The sequence below is a fragment of the Pseudophryne corroboree genome, chromosome 2, assembly GCF_028390025.1.
Source record: "Pseudophryne corroboree isolate aPseCor3 chromosome 2, aPseCor3.hap2, whole genome shotgun sequence".
Taxonomy (NCBI): Eukaryota; Metazoa; Chordata; class Amphibia; order Anura; family Myobatrachidae; genus Pseudophryne; species Pseudophryne corroboree.
In genome coordinates, this window is record NC_086445.1 from 668635868 (window position 1) to 668659355 (window position 23488).

General features: G+C 48.9%; 1 protein-coding gene across 1 annotated transcript in view; it reads right to left on the reverse strand.

Annotated features, from left to right (window-relative positions):
* The window catches only part of LOC135042967 (uncharacterized), a 490494-nt gene that overhangs the window by 164033 nt on the left and 302973 nt on the right, over positions 1-23488 (reverse strand). The window contains exon 3 of the mRNA XM_063955072.1: positions 5861-5919. Coding sequence (XP_063811142.1) covers positions 5861-5919 — 59 coding nt within the window. The remainder of the gene's footprint in view (positions 1-5860; positions 5920-23488) is intronic.

The window sequence follows — 23488 nt, forward strand, 5'->3', positions numbered from 1 at the left end:
ACCCTTGATGTGAAGGGCAAATTGGGACATGCAGGTAAGCATCCTTGATGTCCAGGGACACCATAAAGTCCCCTTCTTCCAGATTCGCTATCACTGCTCTGAGTGACTCCATCTTGAACTTGAATTTTTGTATGTACAGGTTCAAAGATTTCAGATTTAGAATAGGTCTTACCGAGCCGTCCGGCTTCGGTACCACAAATAGTGTGGAATAATACCCCTTTCCCTGTTGTAGGAGGGGTACCTTGACTATCACCTGCTGAGAATACAGCTTGTGAATGGCTTCCAATACCGTCGCCCTGTCTGAGGGAGACGTTGGCAGAGCAGACTTTAGGAACCGGCGAGGGGGAGACTTCTCGAATTCCAACCTGTAACCCTGAGATACTACCTGCAGGATCCAGGGGTCCACCTGTGAGTGAGCCCACTGTGCACTGAAATTCTTGAGTCGACCCCCCACCGCCCCTGAGTCCGCTTGTAAAGCCCCAACGTCATGCTGAGGGCTTTGCAGAAGCCGGGGAGGGCTTCTGCTCCTGGGAGGGAGCTGCTTGGTGCACTCTCTTACCCTTTCCTTTGCCTCGGGGCAGATATGACTGTCCTTTTGCCCGCTTGTTCTTATAGGAACGAAAGGACTGCGGCTGAAAAGATGGTGTCTTTTTCTGTTGGGAGGGGACCTGAGGTAAAAAGGTGGATTTCCCGGCTGTTGCCGTGGCCACCAAATCCGATAGACCGACCCCAAATAATTCCTCCCCTTTATACGGCAATACTTCCATATGTCGTTTGGAATCCGCATCACCTGACCACTGTCGCGTCCATAAACTTCTTCTGGCAGATATGGACATCGCACTTACTCTCGATGCCAGAGTGCAAATATCCCTCTGAGCATCTCGCATATAAAGAAAAGCATCCTTTAATTGCTCTATAGGCAATAAAATACTGTCCCTATCCAGGGTATCAATATTTTCAGTCAGGGAATCCGACCAAACCACCCCAGCACTGCACATCCATGCAGAGGCGATGGCTGGTCGCAGTATAACACCAGTATGAGTGTATATACTTTTCAGGGTAGTTTCCAGCCTCCTATCAGCTGGATCCTTGAGGGCGGCCGTTTCAGGAGACGGTAACGCCACTTGTTTTGATAAGCGTGTGAGTGCCTTATCCACCCTAGGGGGTGTTTCCCAGCGCGCCATAACCTCTGGCGGGAAAGGATATAATGCCAATAACTTCTTTGAAATTAGCAGTTTTCTATCGGGGTTAACCCACGCTTCATCACACACTTCATTCAATTCCTCTGATTCAGGAAAAACTACAGGTAGTTTTTTCAGACCCCACATAATACCCCTTTTTGTGGTACTTGCAGTATCAGAGATATGCAAAGCCTCCTTCATTGCCGTGATCATATAACGTGTGGCCCTACTGGAAAATACGTTTGTTTCTTCACCGTCGACACTAGATTCGGTGTCCGTGTCTGGGTCTGTGTCGACCGACTGAGGTAAAGGGCGTTTTACAGCCCCTGACGGTGTCTGAGACGCCTGGACAGGTACCAACTGGTTTGCCGGCCGTCTCATGTCGTCAACTGATTTTTGTAACGTGCTGACATTATCACGTAATTCCATAAACAAAGCCATCCATTCCGGTGTCGACTCCCTAGGGGGTGACATCACCATTACCGGCAATTGCTCCGCCTCCACACCAACATCGTCCTCATACATGTCGACACACACGTACCGACACACAGCAGACACACAGGGAATGCTCTTATCGAAGACAGGACCCCACTAGCCCTTTGGGGAGACAGAGGGAGAGTTTGCCAGCACACACCCAAGCGCTATAAATATATAGGAACAACCCTACAGAAGTGTTGTTTCCTTTATAGCAGCTTAATATATCAATATCGCCAAAAAAGTGCCCCCCCTCTCTGTTTTTTTTACCCTGTTTCTGTAGTGCAGTGCAGGGGAGAGTCCTGGGAGCCTTCCTCGCAGCGGAGCTGTGCAGGAAAATGGCGCTGTGTGCTGAGGAGATAGGCCCCGCCCCCTATTTCGGCGGGCTCTTCTCCCGGTGTTTGTGAGACCTGGCAGGGGTTAAATACATCCATATAGCCCCAGGGGCTATATGTGATGTATTTTTAGCCAGAACAAGGTATTATCATTGCTGCCCAGGGCGCCCCCCCCCAGCGCCCTGCACCCTCAGTGACCGCTGGTGTGAAGTGTGCTGACAACAATGGCGCACAGCTGCAGTGCTGTGCGCTACCTCATGAAGACTGAAATGTCTTCTGCCGCCGGTTTCTGGACCTCTTCACTTTTCGGCATCTGCAAGGGGGTCGGCGGCGCGGCTCCGGGACCGGACTCCATGGCTGGGCCTGTGTTCGATCCCTCTGGAGCTAATGGTGTCCAGTAGCCTAAGAAGCCAATCCATCCTGCACGCAGGTGAGTTCACTTCTTCTCCCCTAAGTCCCTCGTTGCAGTGAGCCTGTTGCCAGCAGGACTCACTGAAAATAAAAAACCTAATAACTTTTTCTAAGCAGCTCTTTAGGAGAGCCACCTAGATTGCACCCTGCTCGGACGGGCACAAAAACCTAACTGAGGCTTGGAGGAGGGTCATAGGGGGAGGAGCCAGTGCACACCACCTAGTCCTAAAGCTTTTATTTTTGTGCCCTGTCTCCTGCGGAGCCGCTAATCCCCATGGTCCTGACGGAGTCCCAGCATCCACTAGGACGTCAGAGAAAACCTGGTGTGACAAACAGCGCACACTGCTATTATCACCATGCTGACAGAGGACGTTTACATTCACACACAAACACAGAGAACAGCAGGTACAAGCAAACCTGCCAAGACTATTGTGTGTGGCGATACTCAGAGGAGGGACCAGCACCAGCCTGAGAACTAACAATTATATAGTAGAAGTGAGGCAATTTGGTATATAGTGCTTGAGGAGCCTAATATATAGGTCTCACAGCGAGCTCTCCCACTTCAGTGTCTGGCCATGGAGGATCCCTTGGAGGAGCTGGCAGACCTGCAGCAGCGCTGTGTGTGCAGGAAATGGCGTCAAGAAGTCACTGGTCCCGCTCTGAGGAAGCTCCGCCCCTTACAATGGCGCCAGAGCTATGCTGATATTTATATTGGCAAATGTCCCCAAAAATTGTGTAAAATAAAGTACAATCATCTAGTTTTTCACTACCGCTGCCAGTCTAGCAGGGGGGTTATTGGATCACCATCAGGGGCGTCTGTATGCCACTTGCATTCAGGCCGCACATAGGAACCGAGTCACCCCCTAGTGGGGTCCCCGGTTGTCACTCACCACTCTGCCTGCTTTCAGTTTCTGTACTGGGGGTGTGCGGTGTGCTGCGGGTGTGTGCGCGAGAGCGCAATGCCTGCGGTGCACTGATCCTTAGGACCATTGTCCTGTCAGTGGGATCCGACTCAGCACCTCTAAACAAGGCCGGTGTCGGTTCTCCCCCCCCCCCCTCCCAGTGTTCCTCGGTGCAGGTAAGCTGTTGCCCAAACAGCTTACCTGAAAATAACAAACAGAAACTAAATGAAGAAAAACTCTCTGAAGCACCAGAGTGTGCATCCACTCCTGAGGGCACATTTTTCTAAACTGAGCTGTAGGCAAGGGCATAGAGGGGAGGAGCCAGCACACCCTGTGGAAGAAATTTAAAGTGCACCGACTAGTTTGGACCCCTTCTATACCCATTGTACTAAGGTCCCCAGTATCCCTTATGGATGATAGAGAAAAGTTTATTTGCAGTGTACTAAAAGAAAATGCCTGCCACTCTCCAGAACACAGAGGTAGTCATTACTTATTCAAGCTTATAAGCAGAACTCAAAGATACAAGAGGTCTTTAAAAAGATTACAGGTAACACCTGTAGAGAAGGAAATACTGTAGTCAATCATTCAGCAGAATAAGTGTTCACCATTACCTCTGTTTAGGCCAGTTCACTAAAGACGTGAGCATAGAAATTGTATTTACTGGTGAGATGCTAACTTTCACTAACATAACATACTAGTTACCAGCCCGTCAAAATGATGAAACAACATAACCGTAATGTCAGCGCCGGCGGCTGTGTGCTCTTGAACGGAACAACACTTGAATTGCTCCGTCAGGCGGCATATAGTGGCTGCCAGTGCGCAAAACACTTGAATTCCCCCCATAGATGTCAGGGGCATTGTTAGCCTTTTATCATATATGATGTCGAAAAATTCTCTCATCTGGTGTAAGAAAAATACATTGCAGGAAAATAAATATTATGCATTGGACAAATACTTGACTTGATGCAATGCAGGTCCCTTAAAAGCAGCACTCCCAGGCAGGGGTGTATCTAGGGGTCCAAGCGCCCCTGGCAAAGTAAGAGGCTGGCGCGCCCCCCCCCCCCCCCCCCCCCCCTACACACATTTGAAATAAGGTGTGAGTATTGGAAATGGGGCATGGTCTTGTGGGGGAAGGTAGTGGACACAATAGTACTTCCGAATCAAATTATGCCACACAGTAGTGTCCCTTTTTCACATTACACCACACAGTAGTGTCTCATATTCACGTTACACCATCCCTCCCCCTAACCCACCCTTCCCAAACCCTGACCCTAACCCGCCCCCTCCAACCCCCAGCCTCTTCAGGGGTGTCTAACCCTAACCCATCCTTCCTAATCTGCCTCCCTGCAGACTAACCCTAAACCTACCACCCTCACAGCCTAACCCTAATCCTCCCACGTGGATTGCCAGTGGAAACATTAGCACCAACTCGATCCATCTATGTTTAGATGACAGCATCAGCATTCCAAGCAGTTTCGGGATGCTGGTGTCAGCTTTCCGACCGCTGGGATGCCAAACACCGGCATCTTGACTGCATCCCGAATGAAATGCTAATGAGATGCTGTGAGATGAGCCTCAAATGGACCCAGCCATTAACCAAACACCATTAGTTGGATGGTAGAAGTGTTTCCTGTTAGAAGAAACATCAGGGTGCCATCACTTCCAAGATAAAATTATCAATTATACAATTAACTGGTATACATCTCCTTGAACCTGGCCTTGAAATAGGTACGATATGTAATTTCTTTATTGCACTGAACAAGTTAAAGTTTGCGCTTACTTACTACTTACTTACATCTAACATGCATGAAAATCGTGTAGTTTTCCAGGTACTACAGTCCCTTCTCCCAAACGCTGCCACTTTATTATCTTCAACAACAAATAGATCTATAGTCTGTTACTGCCGGCGTGTCCATCAGCACTGCACTGCACTGCACTAGTGATCAGACTAGTGTCCGGCAGCACCGCACTTGTAATCAGACTCAAAATAAACTACAGTTCCCAAGGGCTGCTGGGAGCTGTAGATTATTTTGAGTATGATTACAAGTGCTGTGCTGCCGGACACTGGCGCCGCTTCAGCAGTAACAGACTCTCACCAGGCACAGTCTGATGTTACTACTTTTCTACCCTTTGGCCGCGTGTGGCACTGCCAGGCGGCGCCCCCTCCTTGCCTGGCGCCCCTGTGATAAATTTGCCCTTCCCATGGAACAAGTTATCGGAGCATACCAATATGCTCAATGCATCAATTTTTTTATGGAGAGCCATGTGTCTTCTCTTAGTGCTGTCAAACATCTGTGTAAGCCAGCATTGGGGAGATGAGTGGGTGAACCAACCAGAACCACCATCACTGTGACTGTGGCTACCAACTGGACCTCACACTCATCCTTCCTTTGCCATTTTAAAGTGATGAACTCAAAAGGTTTGGTGCCTTTATAAGATTATGCAATAATTACATTTTCAATTACCCAGTAGTATAAAACTATTTAAAGTGTGCCACACATACTGTATATGTACGTATACAAATATCAAGTAAGGAATAACTAGATTTGTCTCCTACCTATGATCATGGTAGCCTCCTCTGTATGGCCTTGAGTGGGGTTTCCTAGGTGCATGAATCTTCAAAACAAAATACAACAATTATATTATATATATTCCAGTTATTGTAAGTCATGCATCTCATTTGCATACAGACAGCAGGATAGAGAAAAGAGACATCAAGTAAATTGAGCAAATACAACACTGTAGCAACTAAATGCAACAAAAATACACATTTTAAAAATAATTTATTCAGATATGATGAACCTTATAATATCCCAACTTTGCAGACGCCTGATACATGAATGTATGTCAGAGTATAGTGTGCTACAGAAATAAAAAGTTGTTCACCTAAAAAGGGAAAAATAAATCAATGTAACAAACATTTAAAAATATAGTGATTCAATGCCTAATCTCAAATACTGCCAGCAGTAGACAGAAATCAATATACAGTATTTAGTGATATTTTAGTAGTGAGAATGTTTTGTAGTTATTTCAGTAAGGGGCAGATGTATTAAGCAGGGACATGCAGTCAGGGAAGGCAGGGGAGGCAGTGCCTCCCCTGTCATTTAGGATTAAAATAATACAAGGAAGATGTTTATGACATGTTCTGTGCCATAAGTATCTTCTTTATATTAATATAATCCTTTCCAGTGTTTAGAACTGATTTCGGAGGCACCTAGAACAGTGCCTCTTACTGCCAATTGTAAACGGCAGGGGGCGGGCAGAGGGCAGGTCCAAGCAGAGTGCTGTAAAAGCCCTTTCAAAAAATCACCGTAAGCGGCACCTATACAAGTGCCTCAGTGCAGCAGGGACGTGCTTTCAGCCCATATGAAAGCAAGCCCCTGTCACTGCCGACAATGTGATTGGGCAGCAGATTCAGCACTGACAGTGACCTGCATTCGGCTGTCACTGTCAGTGCTGCTGTACAGGGAGAGAGAGCTAGTGTCAGCTGCAGTCAGTGTATGTAAGCGTTTAGTTACACACGGTCACATAGGTGGTCATTCCGAGTTGATCGCACATAGCAACTTTTTGCTGTTCGTGCGATCAACTTGACGCCGCCTATGGGGGAGTGTATTTTAGCATAGCAGGGCTGCGATCGCTTGTGCAGCCCTGCTATGCTAAAAAAGTTTTGTGCAGAGCAAGACCAGCCCTGCACCTACTTACCCAGTGCGACGGATCAAGCGATGAAGGTCCCGGCTGTGACGTCAGACATCCGCCCTCCAAACGCCTGGACACGCGTTCGCCTTACCACGCCCGGGACATTATGAGTAGATGCCCCGATCTTCCTTCCCGCTATCAATCTTCTTGCGATCAGGTCATCTCTTTGTTTGGTCCTGGCGTCGTTGCCCCGCGACTGCCGTCGCTGGGAAACGATGCGCATGCACAATGCGAGCGCTGTGCATGCCGCAGTTCTGACCCGTTCGCACCACAGTGAAGACCCGCATCGTGCGAATGGGTCGGAATGACCCCCATAGTACTATATACTACCAGTGCTTTATTGTTGTCCAGGTCTTTCAGTAACTAAGTTAATGGAAGCCCTGGACAAAAAAATTACATGACTGTCCTCCTCACACTCTCCCCCCTCCCAGTTCCACACAACAAACTCACTATATTTGCCTGCTCATCACGTTTGATGAGCAGGCACACTTTGCGGCGCAGAACCCGGCATCAGGGGAGGTGGGCGGAAGCGCGCAGCTGTAGCTGGTGGCAGCAGCGAGACTTAAGAGATGGCGGCCAGTGGGTATCGGCGACCGGACTCAGTGGGCAGTTTGGCTGCAGGTCTGGATCATGGATCCAGTCCCTGCAGCCATTAGGGCACCACAGTTTGAAGGCATTACCAATTTAAAAAATGGCGCTGCAGAGCCATTTTTGATATCCAAGATGGCCACCACGAGCCAATCACAGCTCGCCGCATCATCACCCCGCCCCCCTCTGGCTGACTTATATGAGTCAGCACGAGACTTGGCTGTCAGTCCGACAGCGGAGGAGGAGCGTTGAAAAGCTCCTGAAGAACGAAGACGCCGTGGAAGTCCTGGATGGGCGGCAGCCATGAAAAAAAACTTAAAGGCCGCAACCCCTCAGGTGAAGACCCAGTATAATTAAAAAAAAATATATATATATTTTTTTAAACGTGTTTTGTATTTATTTTAATATTATCTCTACAGGAGGACTAGAGGTGCCAGCGGGCCCTAATTGTCAGGGCATGCAGGCACTCGTGGTTCTCCAAGTGCCTGCATGCTAGGGCAGGCTTGCTGGGACCTGTAGGCCTCCTCTAAATACAGGTTGAGTATCCCTTATCCAAAATGCTTGGGACCAGAGGTATTTTGGATATGGGATTTTTCCGTATTTTGGAATAATTGCATACCATAATGAGATATCATGGTGATGGGACCTAAGTCTAAGCACAGAATGCATTTATGTGTCATATACACCTTATATACACAGCCTGAAGGTCATTTTAGACAATATTTTTTATAACTTTGTGCATTAAACAAAGTGTGTGAACAATCACACAAATCATTTATGTTTCATATACACCTTATACACACAGCCTGAAGGTCATGTAATACAATATTTTTAATAACTTTGTGTATTAAACAAAGTCTGTGTACATTGAGCCATCAAAAAACAAAGGTTTCACTATTTCACTCTCACTCAAAAAAGTCCGTATTTCGGAATATTTGGATATGGGATACTCAACCTGTAACAAAATTATCGGTCCATGAACCCCGCACCCACCACCACCACCAGGGGTGCGGGGCATAGCACTGGTTTCAGCCCAGTGCTGGTTGTTGCTCGGGAGGGGGAACCCTATTTTTGCTATTTTGCTATCCCCTCTTTCTGAGGAATTCAAGCTGACTGGTTTGGGGGGGATGTTTAATGCGAGCGTCTCCCCTGCTATGGCAACACTCCCCCTGGCTGGTTCAGCCTGAAGCTGGTTTTAGTTGAGAAAGGGGGGGCTCTACGGGCTTTTTTTGTTTGTTTTTTGGGGGGAGGGGGGGGTGGTGGTGGTGGTATCATCAGCCAGTGCCTCGCCAGCCACGGATCTCAATGCACGTCACTGGTGTTAAGCCTGGAGAAGTGATAACGAAGTGATAAGTGGAAGGTGACAATGCACCAGCTAATCACTATGGGTTTGAAAAATGACAGTTAGGAGCTGATTGACTGGTGTGTTATCACCTTCCACTTATCACTTCTTTATCACTATTCCAAGCTTCATACATCTGCCCCTAACTTTTTTTTTTTTTTTTTAAATTGTGTATTTTAATTTACAGGTTATAGACATTACAGCAATCTCCCCCCACTTGTGGGGTGAGCTGTTCCGTTTAACATTATATTACCAAAAGCAGAGATATAACCTTAGAATAAAGAACATGTGGTTCCCATAATGCAAATAAACAGTGATGGGTTATACATCGGGGTAAACAGAGGTTATTTAATTGGATGGGAACCAAGGATCAAACTCGTGACAATAGCAATGAGAAGAAAAAGACTAGAGAGAAAGAGCATGAAAAGCGAGAAGAAGAGACAGGAAAGACGGTGAAGGAATAGAGTAGGAGGGGAGAGGGGACAAGGTTAGAAAGCGGCCGCCGGTGCGCCCCCGGGCTGCGCTGATTACGCTCAGGGCGCTAGTACTAAATGGAGAGTGTTACTCGGCGAACACGGAAAGGGCGTGCTGGGGAAATTCACAAATCTACTTGTCAGGGTAGGAGAATACAGGGATCATAGCAGGAGAGCCGTCGAGCTCCCGGGGGATCGTAATCTATGTGCGGGGGCCTGAGAGTCGAACCATAGTTCCCAGGTCAGGAGAAACTGGAAAGATCTGTTATGGAGGTATGCAGTGATTTTTTCCATGCTTGCGAAGTACCATACTTTATTGATGACCTGTTGCATAGGGGGGGCTCCCTCTTTTTCCATTGGAGGGCAATTGAGCACCTGGCTGCGTTTAAGATCTGTGTCAGTAATTTACCAGAGTTCGGAGGTGCGTTAGCAATGGGGAGACCTAGTAGGAAGGACCAATGGTCTTTGCATACCTGGATCTGGAGCACTGCGCTCAGCAGGTGTGCGACTGAGTCCCAAAATAGCATGATTTTGGGGCACGTCCACCATATGTGGAGGAAAGAACCATGCCCACCACATCCTCTCCAACACAGGGGCGAAGAGGAGGGAAATATTTTGTGGAGTCTAGAGGGGACTAAATACCATCTATATAAGATTTTATATGCGTTTTCCTTTACTAGTGTTGAAATAGAGGCTTTCGCGGCCGCAGTGAAGACATCTGACCAATCAGAATCAGCCGGCATCGGGCCGAGGTCCCGTTCCCACTGGAGTATAAAAGCCGGGGTCGCCGACTGGCCCCCTGCCAGAAGAAGGGAATACAGCAAAGAGATGATTCCTCGGGCAAGCGGTTTGTGGTAACAATAGGACTCCAGGGTGGAGAGAGGTTGGAATGGAGATGAGTTCATTAAGGAAGAGACGAAATGTCTCACCTGGAGATAGGTAAAAGGATTCGCTTCCGGGAAGTCATATTTTGACATGATTTCCGGTAAAGGTGCACAGGTACCTTCGGACAGCACGTCCAGGATAAAGCGAATGTTATGTGTCAACCATGGACGCGAGCGGGTCAGAGAGCGGCCCGGGGCGAAAGAAGAGTTGTCCCATAAGGGAGTAAGCGCCGAGGGGAATGACAGCATGTGAAAATGGCGTGTGCAATAGTCCCAGTTGTAAATGGGGAGATCTAGTTTTAGGAGGGGATAAAAGTAGAGACGATAGAGATGGAGTGTGGCTAAGCGCCTTTTCTAACTGGAGCCAGCGTATAGACTGCGTAGGGTCGAACCAGGCCACCGCTTGGCTGAGATGGGTAGCCAAGTAGTAAAGACGGATATCTGGGAAGCCCCTACCCCCTTCCTGCACTGATTTGCGTAGGGTAGAGAACCCTATCCTAGGGACTTTATTTCTCCACACAAAACGGAGCAACCATGAATGAATTTGTGCTAGCACAGAGTCCGGAAGTTTCACTGGCAGCGTCTGAAATAAATAGAGGAGGCGGGGGATGATATTCATTTTCAAAGCTATAATACGACCTAACCAGGAGATAATCAGTGATTGCCATTTATGGAGATCGGCCTTAAGGTTTCTAAGCAATGGCGAGAAGTTTTCCTTAAACAAGTCTCCATAGCGGCTCGTAACATAGACCCCCAAATATCGGATTTTAGAAGCGCACCAGGCGAATTTAAAATTGTTTTGCATGTGGGATAATTGGGAAGGGGGAATGTGGAAGGGGAGAGCTTCTGTTTTGGACCAATTGACTTTGTAGCCCGATATATTTCCGTATTCAGACAGGAGTGTAAAAAGGTTCGGCAGAGAAGTGTGTGGTGAAGAAAGTGATAGGAGGACGTCGTCTGCGAACAAGGAGATCTTGTAAACAGAGTCCCCCACTTCCAGCCCTCCTATATCAGGCAAGGCTCTGATGCGGGCTGCTAATGGCTCTATCACTAAGGCAAAGATCAGGGGCGAGAGTGGGCAGCCCTGTCTGGTACCGTTGGTGATGTCCAGAGGATCTGACTGCACTCCATTCACAGAGACCCTGGCGGAAGGGATCGAGTACAAGGCTTGGATCCCTGCAAGGAATTCCCCCTGAAAACCAAAATGAGTAAGGGTTTCAAACATAAAGGGCCATCCTATCCTGTCAAACGCTTTCTCCGCGTCCAGAGAAAGCAAGAGAGCAGGAGTGTGTGTGAGGTTGATGTAGTGAGCCAGGCTAATAACTCGTCTCGTGTTGTCTCGGGCTTGACGGCCGGGAATAAATCCTACCTGGTCATTATGGATAAGGTGGGGTAAGACACTATTTAGACGAAGGGCTAATATTTTGGCATAGATCTTGATAATAAGAATTTACTTACCGATAATTCTATTTCTCGGAGTCCGTAGTGGATGCTGGGGTTCCTGAAAGGACCATGGGGAATAGCGGCTCCGCAGGAGACAGGGCACAAAAAGTAAAGCTTTCCGATCAGGTGGTGTGCACTGGCTCCTCCCCCTATGACCCTCCTCCAGACTCCAGTTAGGTACTGTGCCCGGACGAGCGTACACAATAAGGGAGGAATTTTGAATCCCGGGTAAGACTCATACCAGCCACACCAATCACACTGTACAACCTGTGATCTGAACCCAGTTAACAGTATGATAACAGCGGAGCCTCTGAAAAGATGGCTCACAACAACAATAACCCGATTTAGTTAGCAATAACTATGTACAAGTATTGCAGATAATCCGCACTTGGGATGGGCGCCCAGCATCCACTACGGACTCCGAGAAATAGAATTATCGGTAAGTAAATTCTTATTTTCTCTATCGTCCTTGTGGATGCTGGGGTTCCTGAAAGGACCATGGGGATTATACCAAAGCTCCCAAACGGGCGGGAGAGTGCGGATGACTCTGCAGCACCGAATGAGAGAACTCCAGGTCCTCTTTTGCCAGGGTATCAAATTTGTAGAATTTTACAAACGTGTTCTCCCCCGACCACGTAGCTGCTCGGCAAAGTTGTAATGCCGAGACCCCTCGGGCAGCCGCCCAAGATGAGCCCACCTTCCTTGTGGAATGGGCCTTAACAGATTTAGACTGTGGCAGGCCTGCCACAGAATGTGCAAGTTGAATTGTGCTACCAATCCCACGAGCAATCGACTGCTTAGAAGCAGAAGCACCCAGCATTGTTGGGTGCATACAGGATAAACAGCAAGTCAGATTTCCTGACTCCAGCCAACCTGGAAACTATATTTTCAGGGCCCTGATAACATCCAGCAACTTGGAGTCCTCCAAGTCCCTAGTAGCCGCAGGTACCACAATAAGCTGGTTCAGGTGAAACGCTGACACCACCTTAAGGAGAAACTGGGGACGAGTCCGCAGCTTTGCTCTGTCCGAATGGACAATCAGATATGGCTTTGTGAGATAAAGCCGCCAATTCTGACACTCGCCTGGCCGAGGCCAGGACCAACAACATGGTCATTTTCCATGTGAGATATATCAAATCCACAGATTTGAGTTGTTTAAACCAATGTGATTTTTTAGGAATCCCAAAACTACGTTGAGATCGCCCAGTGCCACTGGAGACATCAAAGGGGCTGTATATGCAGTACTCCCTTAACAACTTCTGGACTTCAGGAACTGAAGCCAATTTCTTTCTGGAAGAAAATCAACAGGCCGAAAATTTGAACCTTAATGGACCCAATTTGAGACCCATAGACACTCCTGTTTGCAGGAAATGTAGAAATTAACCAACCTAGTTGAAATTCTTCCGTGGAGCCTTCCTGGACTCACACCCTGGCACATATTTTCACCTAAGTGGTGATAATGTTGTGCGGTCACCTCCTTCCTGGCTCTGACCAGGGTAGGGATGACCTCTTCCGGAATGCCTCTTTCCCTTAGGATCCGGCGTTCACCCGCCTTGGCGTCAACGCAGCTGCGGTAAGTCCCGGAACAGACACGGTTCTTGCCGAATCAAGACCCTTCTTAGTATCTCTTTAAGTTCCGGGAACCAAGTCCTTCTTGGCCAAACCGGAGCCACGAGTATAGTTCTTACTCCTCTCCTTCCTATCATTTTCAATACATTGGGTATGAAAAGCAGAGGATGGAACACATACACCGACTGGTACACCGACGGTGTTACCAGAGCGTCCCAGCTATTGCCTGAGTGTCTCTTGACCTGGCGCTTCAGGTGGGACGCCATCATAACCACCTTTGGTCTTTCCCAACGGTTTACAATCATGTGGAAACTTCCAGATTAAGTTTCCACTTTTCCGGGTGGAATTCATTTATGCTGAGGAAATCTTCCCAGTTGCCCACTCCCGGAATGAACACTGCTGACAGTGTTATCACATGATTTTCCGCCCAGCGAAGAATCCTTGCTGTCATTGCCCTCCTGCTTCTTGTGTCGCCCCGTCTGATAACGTGGGCGACCGCCATGATGATGTCCTACTGGATCAGCACCGGTTGACTTTGAAGCAGGAGTCTTCCTAGGCTCAGAGCATTGTAAATTGCCCTTAGCTCCAGTATATTCATGTGGAGAGAAGTCTCCAGACTTGACCACACTTCCTTGGAAATTTTTTCCCTGTGTGACTACTCCCCAGCCTCTCAGGCTGGTATCCGTGGTCCCCAGAACACAGTCCTGAATGCTGAGTGTGCTGCCCTCTAAAAGATGAGCACTCTGCAGCCCCCACAGAAGAGACACCCTTGTCCTTGGAGACAGGATTATCCGCTGATGCATCTGAAAATGCGATCCGGACCATTCGTCCAGCAAATCCCCTGAGATCTGCCGAATGGAATCGCTTCGTAAGAAGCCACCATTTTTCCCAGGACTCCTGTGCATTGATGCACTGATACTTGGCCTGGTTTTAGGAGGTTTCTGACTAGGTCGAATAACTCCTTGGCTTTTTCCTCCCGGAGGAACACCTTTTTCTGGACTATGCCCAGAATCATTCCTAGGAACAGCAGACGTATCGTCGGAAAACAGCTGCGATTCTTGGAATATTTAGAATCCAGTCGTGCTGTCGTAGAACTACTTTAGATAGTGCTCTTCCGACCTCCAACTGTTCTCTGGAACTTGCCCTTTTCAGGATATCGTCCAAGTAAGGGATAATTTAGATGCCTTTTTTCTTTGAAGAAACATCTTTTCGGCCATTACCTTGGTAAAAGGCCCGGGGTGCCGTGGATAATTCAAACGGCATCGTCTGAAACTGATATTGACAGTTCTGTACCACGAACCAGAGGTACCCTTGTTGAGAAGGGCAAATTTGGACATGGAGGTAATCCTTGATGTCCAGGGACACCATATAGTCCCCTTTTTTCCGGTTCGCTATCACTGCTCTGAGTGACTCCATCTCGATTTGAACCTTTTATGTAAGTGTTCAAAGATTTCAGTTTAGACTATGTCTCACCAAGCCGTCTGGCGTCAGTACCACAATATAGTGTGGAAAAATAATACCCTTTTCCTTGTTGTAGGAGGGGTACTTTGATTATCACCTGCTGGATATACAGCTTGTGAATTGTTTCCAATGCTGCCTCCCTGTCGGAGGGAGCCGTTGGTAAAGCAGACTTCAGAAACCTGCGAGGAGAAGATGTCTCGACTCTCCAATCTGTACCCCTGGGATAATACTTGTACTATCTAGGGGTCAACCTGCGAGTGATCCCACTGCGCGCTGAGACTCTTGAGACTACCCCCCCACCTTGAGTCCGCTTGCATGGCCCCAGCGTCATGCTGAGGACTTGGCAGACGCGGTGGAGGGCTTCTTTTCCTGGGAAGGGGCTGCCTGCTGCAGTCTACTTCCCTTACCTCTATGTCTGGGCAGATATGACTGGCCTTTTGCCTGCATGCCCTCATGGGAAAGGAAGGATTGAGGCTGAAAAGACGGTGTCTTTTTCAGCTGAGATGTAACTTGGGGTAAAAAGGTTGGATTTCCCAGCTGTTGCCGTGGTCCCCAGGTCCGATGGACCGACCCCAACTAACTCCTTCCCTTTATACGGCAATACTTCCATGTGCCGTATGGGATCTGTATCACCTGACCACTGTCGTGTCCATGACATCTTCTGGGTGATATGGACAACGTACTTATCTTGATGCCAGAGAGCAAATATCCCTCTGTGCATCTCACGTACATATATATAGAATGCATCCTATTAAATGCTCTATATGAATAAAATATTTTCAGTCAGGGAATCCGACCAAGCCAACCCAGCACTGCATCTCCAGGCTGATGGCGATCGCTGGTCGCAGTATAACCACCGTATGTGTGTATATACTTTTTAGGATATCTTTCCAGCTTCCTATCAGCTGGCTCCTTGAGGGCGGCCGTATCTGGAGACGGTAACGCCACTTGATAAGCGTGTGAGCGCCTTATCACCCTAAGGGGTGTTTCCCAACGCGCCCTAATTTCTGGCGGGAAAGGGTATAACGCCAATATTTGCTATCGGGGTAACCCCACGCATCATCACACACTTCATTTTATTTTATCTGATTCAGGAAAAACTACAGGTAGTTTTTTCACTCCCACATAATACCCTTTTTTGTGGTACTTGTAGTATCAGAAATATGCAACACCTCCTTCATTGCCCTTAACGTGTGGCCCTAATGAGAAATACGTTTGTTTATTCACCGTCGACACTGGATTCAGTGTCCGTGTCTGTGTCTACCGACTGAGGTAAATGGGCGTTTTTAACGCCCCTGACGGTGTTTCTGAGACGCCTGGACCGGTACTAATAGTTTGTCGGCCGTCTCACGTCGTCAACCGACCTTGCAGCGTGTTGACATTCTCACGTAATTCCCTAAATAAGCCATCCATTCCGGTGTCGACTCCCTAGAGAGTGACATCACCATTACAGGCAATTTCTCCGCCTCCTCACCAACATCGTCCTCATACATGTCGACACACACGTACCGACATACAGCACACACACCGGGAATGCTCTGACAGAGGACAGGACCCACACTAGCCCTTTGGGGAGACAGAGGGAGAGTTTGCCAGCACACACCAAAACGCTATAATTATATAGGGACAACCTTATATAAGTGTTTTCCCTTATAGCATCTTTATATATATCTCAATATCGCCAAAATCAGTGCCCCCCCTCTCTGTTTTAACCCTGTTTCTGTAGTGCAGTGCAGGGGAGAGCCTGGGAGCCTTCTCTCCAGGCTTTCTGTGAGAGAAAATGGCGCTGTGTGCTGAGGAGATAGGCCCCGCCCCTTTTTCGGCGGGCTCGTCTCCCGCTATTTAGTGAATCTTGGCAGGGGTTAAATATCTCCATATAGCCTCTGGGGGCTATATGTGAGGTATTTTTCGCCAAAAAAGGTTTTCATTTGCCTCCCAGGGCGCCCCCCTCCCAGCGCCCTGCACCCTCAGTGACTGCCGTGTGAAGTGTGCTGAGAGGAAAATGGCGCACAGCTGCAGTGCTGTGCGCTACCTTTAGAAGACTGCAGGAGTCTTCAGCCGCCGATTCTGGACCTCTTCTTACTTCAGCATCTGCAAGGGGGCCGGCGGCGCGGCTCCGGTGACCATCCAGGCTGTAACTGTGATCGTCCCTCTGGAGCTGATGTCCAGTAGCCAAGAAGCCAATCCATCCTGCACGCAGGTGAGTTCACTCCTTCTCCCCTAAGTCCCTCATTGCAGTGATCCTGTTGCCAGCAGGACTCACTGTAAAATAAAAAACCTAAGCTAAACTTTCTCTAAGCAGCTCTTTAGGAGAGCCACCTAGATTGCACCCTTCTCGGCCGGGCACAAAAATCTAACTGGAGTCTGGAGGAGGGTCATAGGGGGAGGAGCCAGTGCACACCACCTGATCGGAAAGCTTTACTTTTTGTGCCCTGTCTCCTGCGGAGCCGCTATTCCCCATGGTCCTTTCAGGAACCCCAGCATCCACAAGGACGATAGAGAAATCTGAATTAAGTAGCGAAATAGGCCTATAGTTAGCACAATTGGATGTATCCTTACCCTCTTTAGGAATGACTATGATCTTAGCCTCCAGTGCCGATTTGGAAAAAGGTGCTCCCCGTAAGACAGCATTGAAGAGAGCTGAGAGGTTAGACGTAAGCTGGGGGTGGAAAGTCTTGTAATATGCGGCCGTAAAGCCGTCTGGGCCAGGGGCTTTGTTAAGTTTCAGGGTTTTGACAACAGTGGCAATTTCTTCGTCGGATATCTTTGAGTTCAGTTCGGCAGAAACCGATGAGCTCAGACAGGGTAGATGGCAGTGGGATAGGAAGGTACGGATGGCCCCAAGAAAGTCCGGGCTCGACTGAGTGTTCTCATGGGCGTTGTACAACTTCTCGTAGAAGCGAGAGAAAGTTTCAGTGATACGTTTGGGATCCCTGGTTTTCTTACCAGAGGAAGACTGGATAGACATAACGTTGTTCCTTGCAAGCTTAGCCCGAAGCCTAGAGGCTAGTAGCCGATCAGCCTTATCCCCTTTTTCGTAGAAGGATTGGTTGAGCCACTTCAAGCTGGTTTCCACCTTCGCCGTCAGGAGCATGTTTAGTTCGCCCCTGGCTGCGGATAGGAAAGAGAGATCTGTTTCGGACCCTGATGTTTTGTGTTTCAGTGAGAGGGAATTAACCATGTCCGAGAGTTCCCGAATGCGTTTGGATCTGGCCTTCTTATTATAAGAGGAGGCGCTTATCAGGCATCCACGTATAACTGCTTTGTGAGCGTCCCATAATAACATAGGAGGAACAGATGGAGATGCGTTTGTCTCAAAGTAGTGGGAGATTTCGGTGGCTATGTGGGCTTTTGTTTGGGGATTAAGAAGGAGTCTGTCGTTCAACCTCCACACAGGGTGGCGAGCGGGAGGGTGTGGACCTGGGACGTCTACAGTATCCGGGCCGTGGTCTGACCACGTGTTGGGGTGAATGGAGGTGTCGAGGATATATTGAGCAGGCTCCGAACTCAGGAAAATCATGTCCAGTCTTGTGTAAACATCGTATATGGGGGAATAGTATGTGTAATCTCTAGCATTTGGCTCTTTTACTCTCCATGTATCGAAGAGAAGGTGACGTGACAGCAGGAGATTCAAAGCGGCTGCATTGCGCGTGTGTGAGGGGCGCATAGATCTGGGATGAGGCCTAGACCTGTCCAGGGCGCTATCTAAAGTTACATTAAAATCCCCCCCCAACACCACGTTACCGCGTCTGTGTAGAGCTAAGAGGCTATTTAGTGAGTGGAAAAAGGGGGCCTGGAGCTGGTTTGGAGCATAGATATTCAGGAATATATAGGGGGACCCATTTAACAACCCCACTAGCAACAGGTATCTACCTTCAGGGTCCCTCAATATTTCAGAGGGGACGAAGTCCAAGTGGTTAGCAAAGAGTACAGAGACCCCTTTCTTCTTGCGTATGGGGTCGCAAGCATGGAAAGTGTGTGGGAAGTATTTTGATCTAAGTTCCGGATGTGACTTACCAGAGAAGTGGGTTTCCTGTAGGAAAACGATGTCGCCTTTAAGTTGTTTAAGGGACTGAAATAAGAGAGAGCGCTTACGCGGGCTATTCAGACCTTTCGTGTTCAGGGTGATTATTCTAAGAACCATGGTATGAGAGCGGAGCACTCTTCATCGGGAAGCGCACCAGCGGGACTCCGAAAGAAATGGGGGAAGGAAAAGGAAAGAAGATCAGAGAGAGATGAGGAGGAAGGGTAGGAGAACAGATGAAGGACAGGCATATATTAGTATCAGTAACTAGAAGACAGAAAGAATCCATTCTCACTGGTCGGACCCAAGGAAGAAGTAGACCCGCGGGTCCAGTTCGTCCGACGTCGACCTTAAAGGCCGAATGGGGGGTGGATGAGCCCAGCCGCTCGGAGAGGAGACCGGGTCCCGTGTGTGAACAAACTCAGTTTAAGTATACATATTGCAAATAGTAAGCTAAGGGAGCTAAAAAGGGAGGGAGGAGAGGGGGGGGAGGGGGGGGAGGAGAACAGCATTAATGGGACTGAGGGTAGACATGGTATGGTGATAACAGAGCAACAGTAATAACATAAAAACCTGCTTGAGGTAAGGAGAGAAGGCTCGGCCCAGACGGGCCCACCGGGTCCGGAGCCCACGCGGCCAGCCACGAAGTACCCCGGCCCCGAGGGCCCGGGTAGGCCCCCCCACAACAGGTTCAATAAGGCATTAAACGGTAAACATTGGCTTAACAAAAGGCTTGACACCCTATGGGAATCTCAGCATATCGCAGAGAGACCCCCTGTAGTCCGTTAGGGACTCTTGCGGGCATCAAGTCCCTGCATGGACATCCGTAGACGGTGATTCATGTATCTGGAGAGGTGTGAGAAGCAGATCCAACGGTGGTCCAGTTTGAGGCTGGGGCTGTGAGAGAAGGGGAGGTGTTGGCTGGGAGAGAACGTTGAGGGGTGGTCGGGGGGCCGGAGATGTTCAATTGATGGAGTAGCTGAAGAGCCTCGTCAGGGGACCTGGCAGAGAGGAATTTGCCATCTGCTCTGACTTGGAGGGCAAAAGGGAAGCACCATCTGTATCTGATGTTGTTATCTCTTAGGGCTTTGGTTATGTCCTTTAGTTCCCTCCTTCTATTCAGCGTAACCGGCGACAGGTCCTGGAAGATCGAGAGATCAGAGCCTTCGAAAGAGATAGTCAGCATCCTCCTGGTTTTGGCGTAGACTTGGTCTTTAACAGCAAAATAGTGAAAGCGGAGAATTACGTCCCTTGGTGTTTTAGCATCTTGCGATCTAGGACGTAGAGCCCTGTGAGCCCTGTCTAGAAGAAGCATATCATCTGGGACGGAGGGAGCAAGTGAGCGGAAGAGGCGAAGTAGATAATCCGTGAGGTGAGTTTGCTCCACTGTCTCGGGGACGTTGCGGATTCTAAGATTGTTCCGACGACCTCTGTTGTCCAAATCTTCTTGTTTATCCGCTAATAGCATAACGTCCGTACGCATGTGAGCCATCTCTTGTTCTGATTCTTGTTGGAAGGCGATAAGCTCTTCTTGTTTCCTTTCAATAGCATCCACCCTGGCGCCCAGGTTGTCCACATCCGATTTCAGACCTGAGATAGCCTCCTGTACCTCCGCGCGTATTGATTTTTTAATATTACGCATTTCGGATAGGAGGAGGGCGACATCCGCCTTCGTGGCGGGAGTGGAGGAAGAGTCATCATCTGAGTCTCTGTCAGAAATTGCTGAAGTGGGTGGGGGTGAGGGTGCTCTCCGGGTGGAAGATGGAGCAGAGTTCTTGAAGTAGCCCACCAAATTATGGGCGTTCGACTTTTTCCCCCCTTTAGGCATAGTGGTGGAGAGAGGTGGGGTAAGTTGGTAGTCAACACCTGGGTAAGGACGAGGAAAGCTCCTATAGCATTAGAATCACACACGGGATCAGGTGTATTACATATCGAGGTCACATGCTAGGCGCTTCGTATAGGATGATCAAGAGAGCCCAGTCGGGCACGCCATGGTGTGTAGGTACTGGTCAAGCCTCAGCGCAGTGGGTGTATGCCCCCAAGTTCCAACAGATTTGGGATCTTCTGTAGGCGGGGGTTTCCCCTAGGGTCATCCAAAGCCCTGCAGGTGTTACATGTGTGGGTGCCAGGTGGGGGTCTCAGCAGAATGCTCAGAGAGGTACCGTTCAATAGGTTAGAGTGATCCAGCCCCTCCTAGGTGCTTTTGGGCCCAGTAGCTCCAGCTCGTGGGAGCTCCGATAGATCGTGGTAGGGAATATTTAGGGGGTGAGTGCAGGGTAAGGTAATCCCTCAGTAACCACGCGATGGACTGGCCTGCAGTTTGATGCCGGGTGGTCCCAATAGAGGGTCTGAGGGTGAGGGAGAGCTGTATTCCCCACAACCCGGTGACCAGTGAAATGTCCAGGTGGTGTAATAATTATTTTTTCCCCTTTTTTTATTTTTTATTTTTTTATTTAAACAAAAGACATTAATCAGCCCTTTTGTTTTCAATTAATAAACCTGTAGAGCACCCTATTACACCAGACTCCTCCCTGCCCAAGTTTGCAGATAGTAGCAAGTTCTCAATTCTTTATATCTACCCCTCCGCCACTTTCACTCTATGATGTGGTGCTTCTAAGATGGCCGCCGGGCTTCTCCCAGCTCTGCCGAGCTGCCCTGCTCTCGGCGCGGCTTCCGGCTGAGGGGACGGGTGAGAGCAGCGGGTAGCCTCCCCGGGTGTGCAGCGGTCTGCTGTGAGGTCAGGGGTGAGAAGAGCGGCCGCACATCCAATCCGCGGGGGTCGCGGGTCACGCCGGACTGGCCGCGTATGCGAGGTCCCGGCCTGAGGGCAGCCGGAGGGCCGCAGCTCGCGGGAACTCAGGGCTTGATCTCCAGGTCTGTGGTACGTGCCGGGCCTCCACTGATGTATCTATAGGGGTGGGGGGCCGCGAGAAGAGGGGGGAAGGAGTCTTGATGACCTGCCGGAGAACGTCAGCAAGGGGGGACTCACCCGCCTCGTGGAGCCGTCTCCTTCAGCTGCGCCCGTTTCCGATGGCAGCCACAGGATCACAGGGGGGTCTCCGGCACCGGGGGTAACGGCATCCACCACTCCAGGCTATGGACGTGTCCTCCCGGTCTTCTCCGTCACTCGGCCCGCTCAGCCACGCTTCCGGGAGGGGGAGGGAGTAGCACCGAAGTCCCCGGCTTCTTGAGGGGGAGAAGGCCACAACCTGCAGGAGCCCTTAGAAGGGCACCCCGGCTCCGCAGCCGAACCCCTCTGATGCTAGGTGCTAAGGGGAGCAAGTAGTCCTGTATAGAGGTGCTGGGGGACCTATTCAGAGATTTTTAGAACTGTTTTATGAACGAGGCCAGCAGGAGCTCAGGGAGATCACTTCCTCTCGGCTTACAGGCTAGGCCACGCCCCCGCCCCTAACTTTTTAATCCCTTATGATAGTCTCTGATCGTCCAAGCTATAAACACACAGATAAAAAGATAATTTGTGTACACAAACCTCATACTTAATTTAGCTACAGAAGAAATTTGTTCAATTTGATGACTTTAAGACATATTCTTGATTTATTAATGCGAGTTGGGTTGTAAAAGCCATTTCAGATCTTGTTTCTGCCTTATATTTAAAAGGACACTACTTCTACTAGCCAGGTCTTGCTAGTAGAAGCCTTGCCATTTTAAATACTGGGCAGAAATACAATCTGAAGTGACGGGTTTAACAACTACTGGACTCTTCATAAAAAAAACACCCCTTAGTTTTCATCCCCTTGTGCATGCACCATACACTTACCAGATTGCACAAACCAATGATTCAACCTGTTACAGTTTTACTAAAGCAGTTATCATGCCAAGAAATTATGAAACAGACATTATTGCTAGCCAAGGAAAGTTTTACCAAGAAAATAGGATTTTGATACTTACCAGATAAATAATTTTCTTTGAATCCACAGGGAGCACTGGAGTACTCTTGGGATATGGACAGGGCATTAGCAGGGATAGGCACATTTAAATATTTAAATTAATAACCCTCTCCCCCCTCCATACTCCCAAGATGCCTCAGTGTTTTTTTCTGAGCCGAACAGGAGCAAAAGAGAGGATGAACAATGGAGGATTACATATAACATTATAAGATAACGAACAACTAGAAAGTTGAAACGACAACAAATAACAATCACCTTAACATTCAAACAAGCAGGTGATAATGTGTTCCACAAATAAACTGAACTTATCACAAGACAGGTGAAACTGCTCTGGGCAGGCGTCCAGTGCCCCCTATGGATTCAAAGAAAAGGATTTATCTGGTAAGTACAGTACCAAAATCCTATTTTCATCCACTAGGGGTCACTGGAATACTCGTGGAACGTACCAAAGTTCCTCCCTTGGGTGGGGTAGCTGGTTGGCACCCAAAGCCGGACTGGCCATCTGGCACTTCTTGCAAATGCCAGATGGGCAGGTCTGGCCGTCCACAGCAGATTCTATTAAAACTGTCCCACCCAAAATGGCCACTGCAGCACAGGAGACAATTGTGTCGACACTAGAGGACCAAGTAAAGTGGGCATTGCAAACAGCGCACGACACCAGGAAGTGCCGGCCGGGACTGCTGACCGCAGACAATGGGCCAGGGTGGGGCATCCCTGACTGCAAGAACAGAGTCTCCCTCCATGGATCCACCAAGCCGCCGGCGACCACTGCAGGCTGCTGAAGAGACACATAGTAG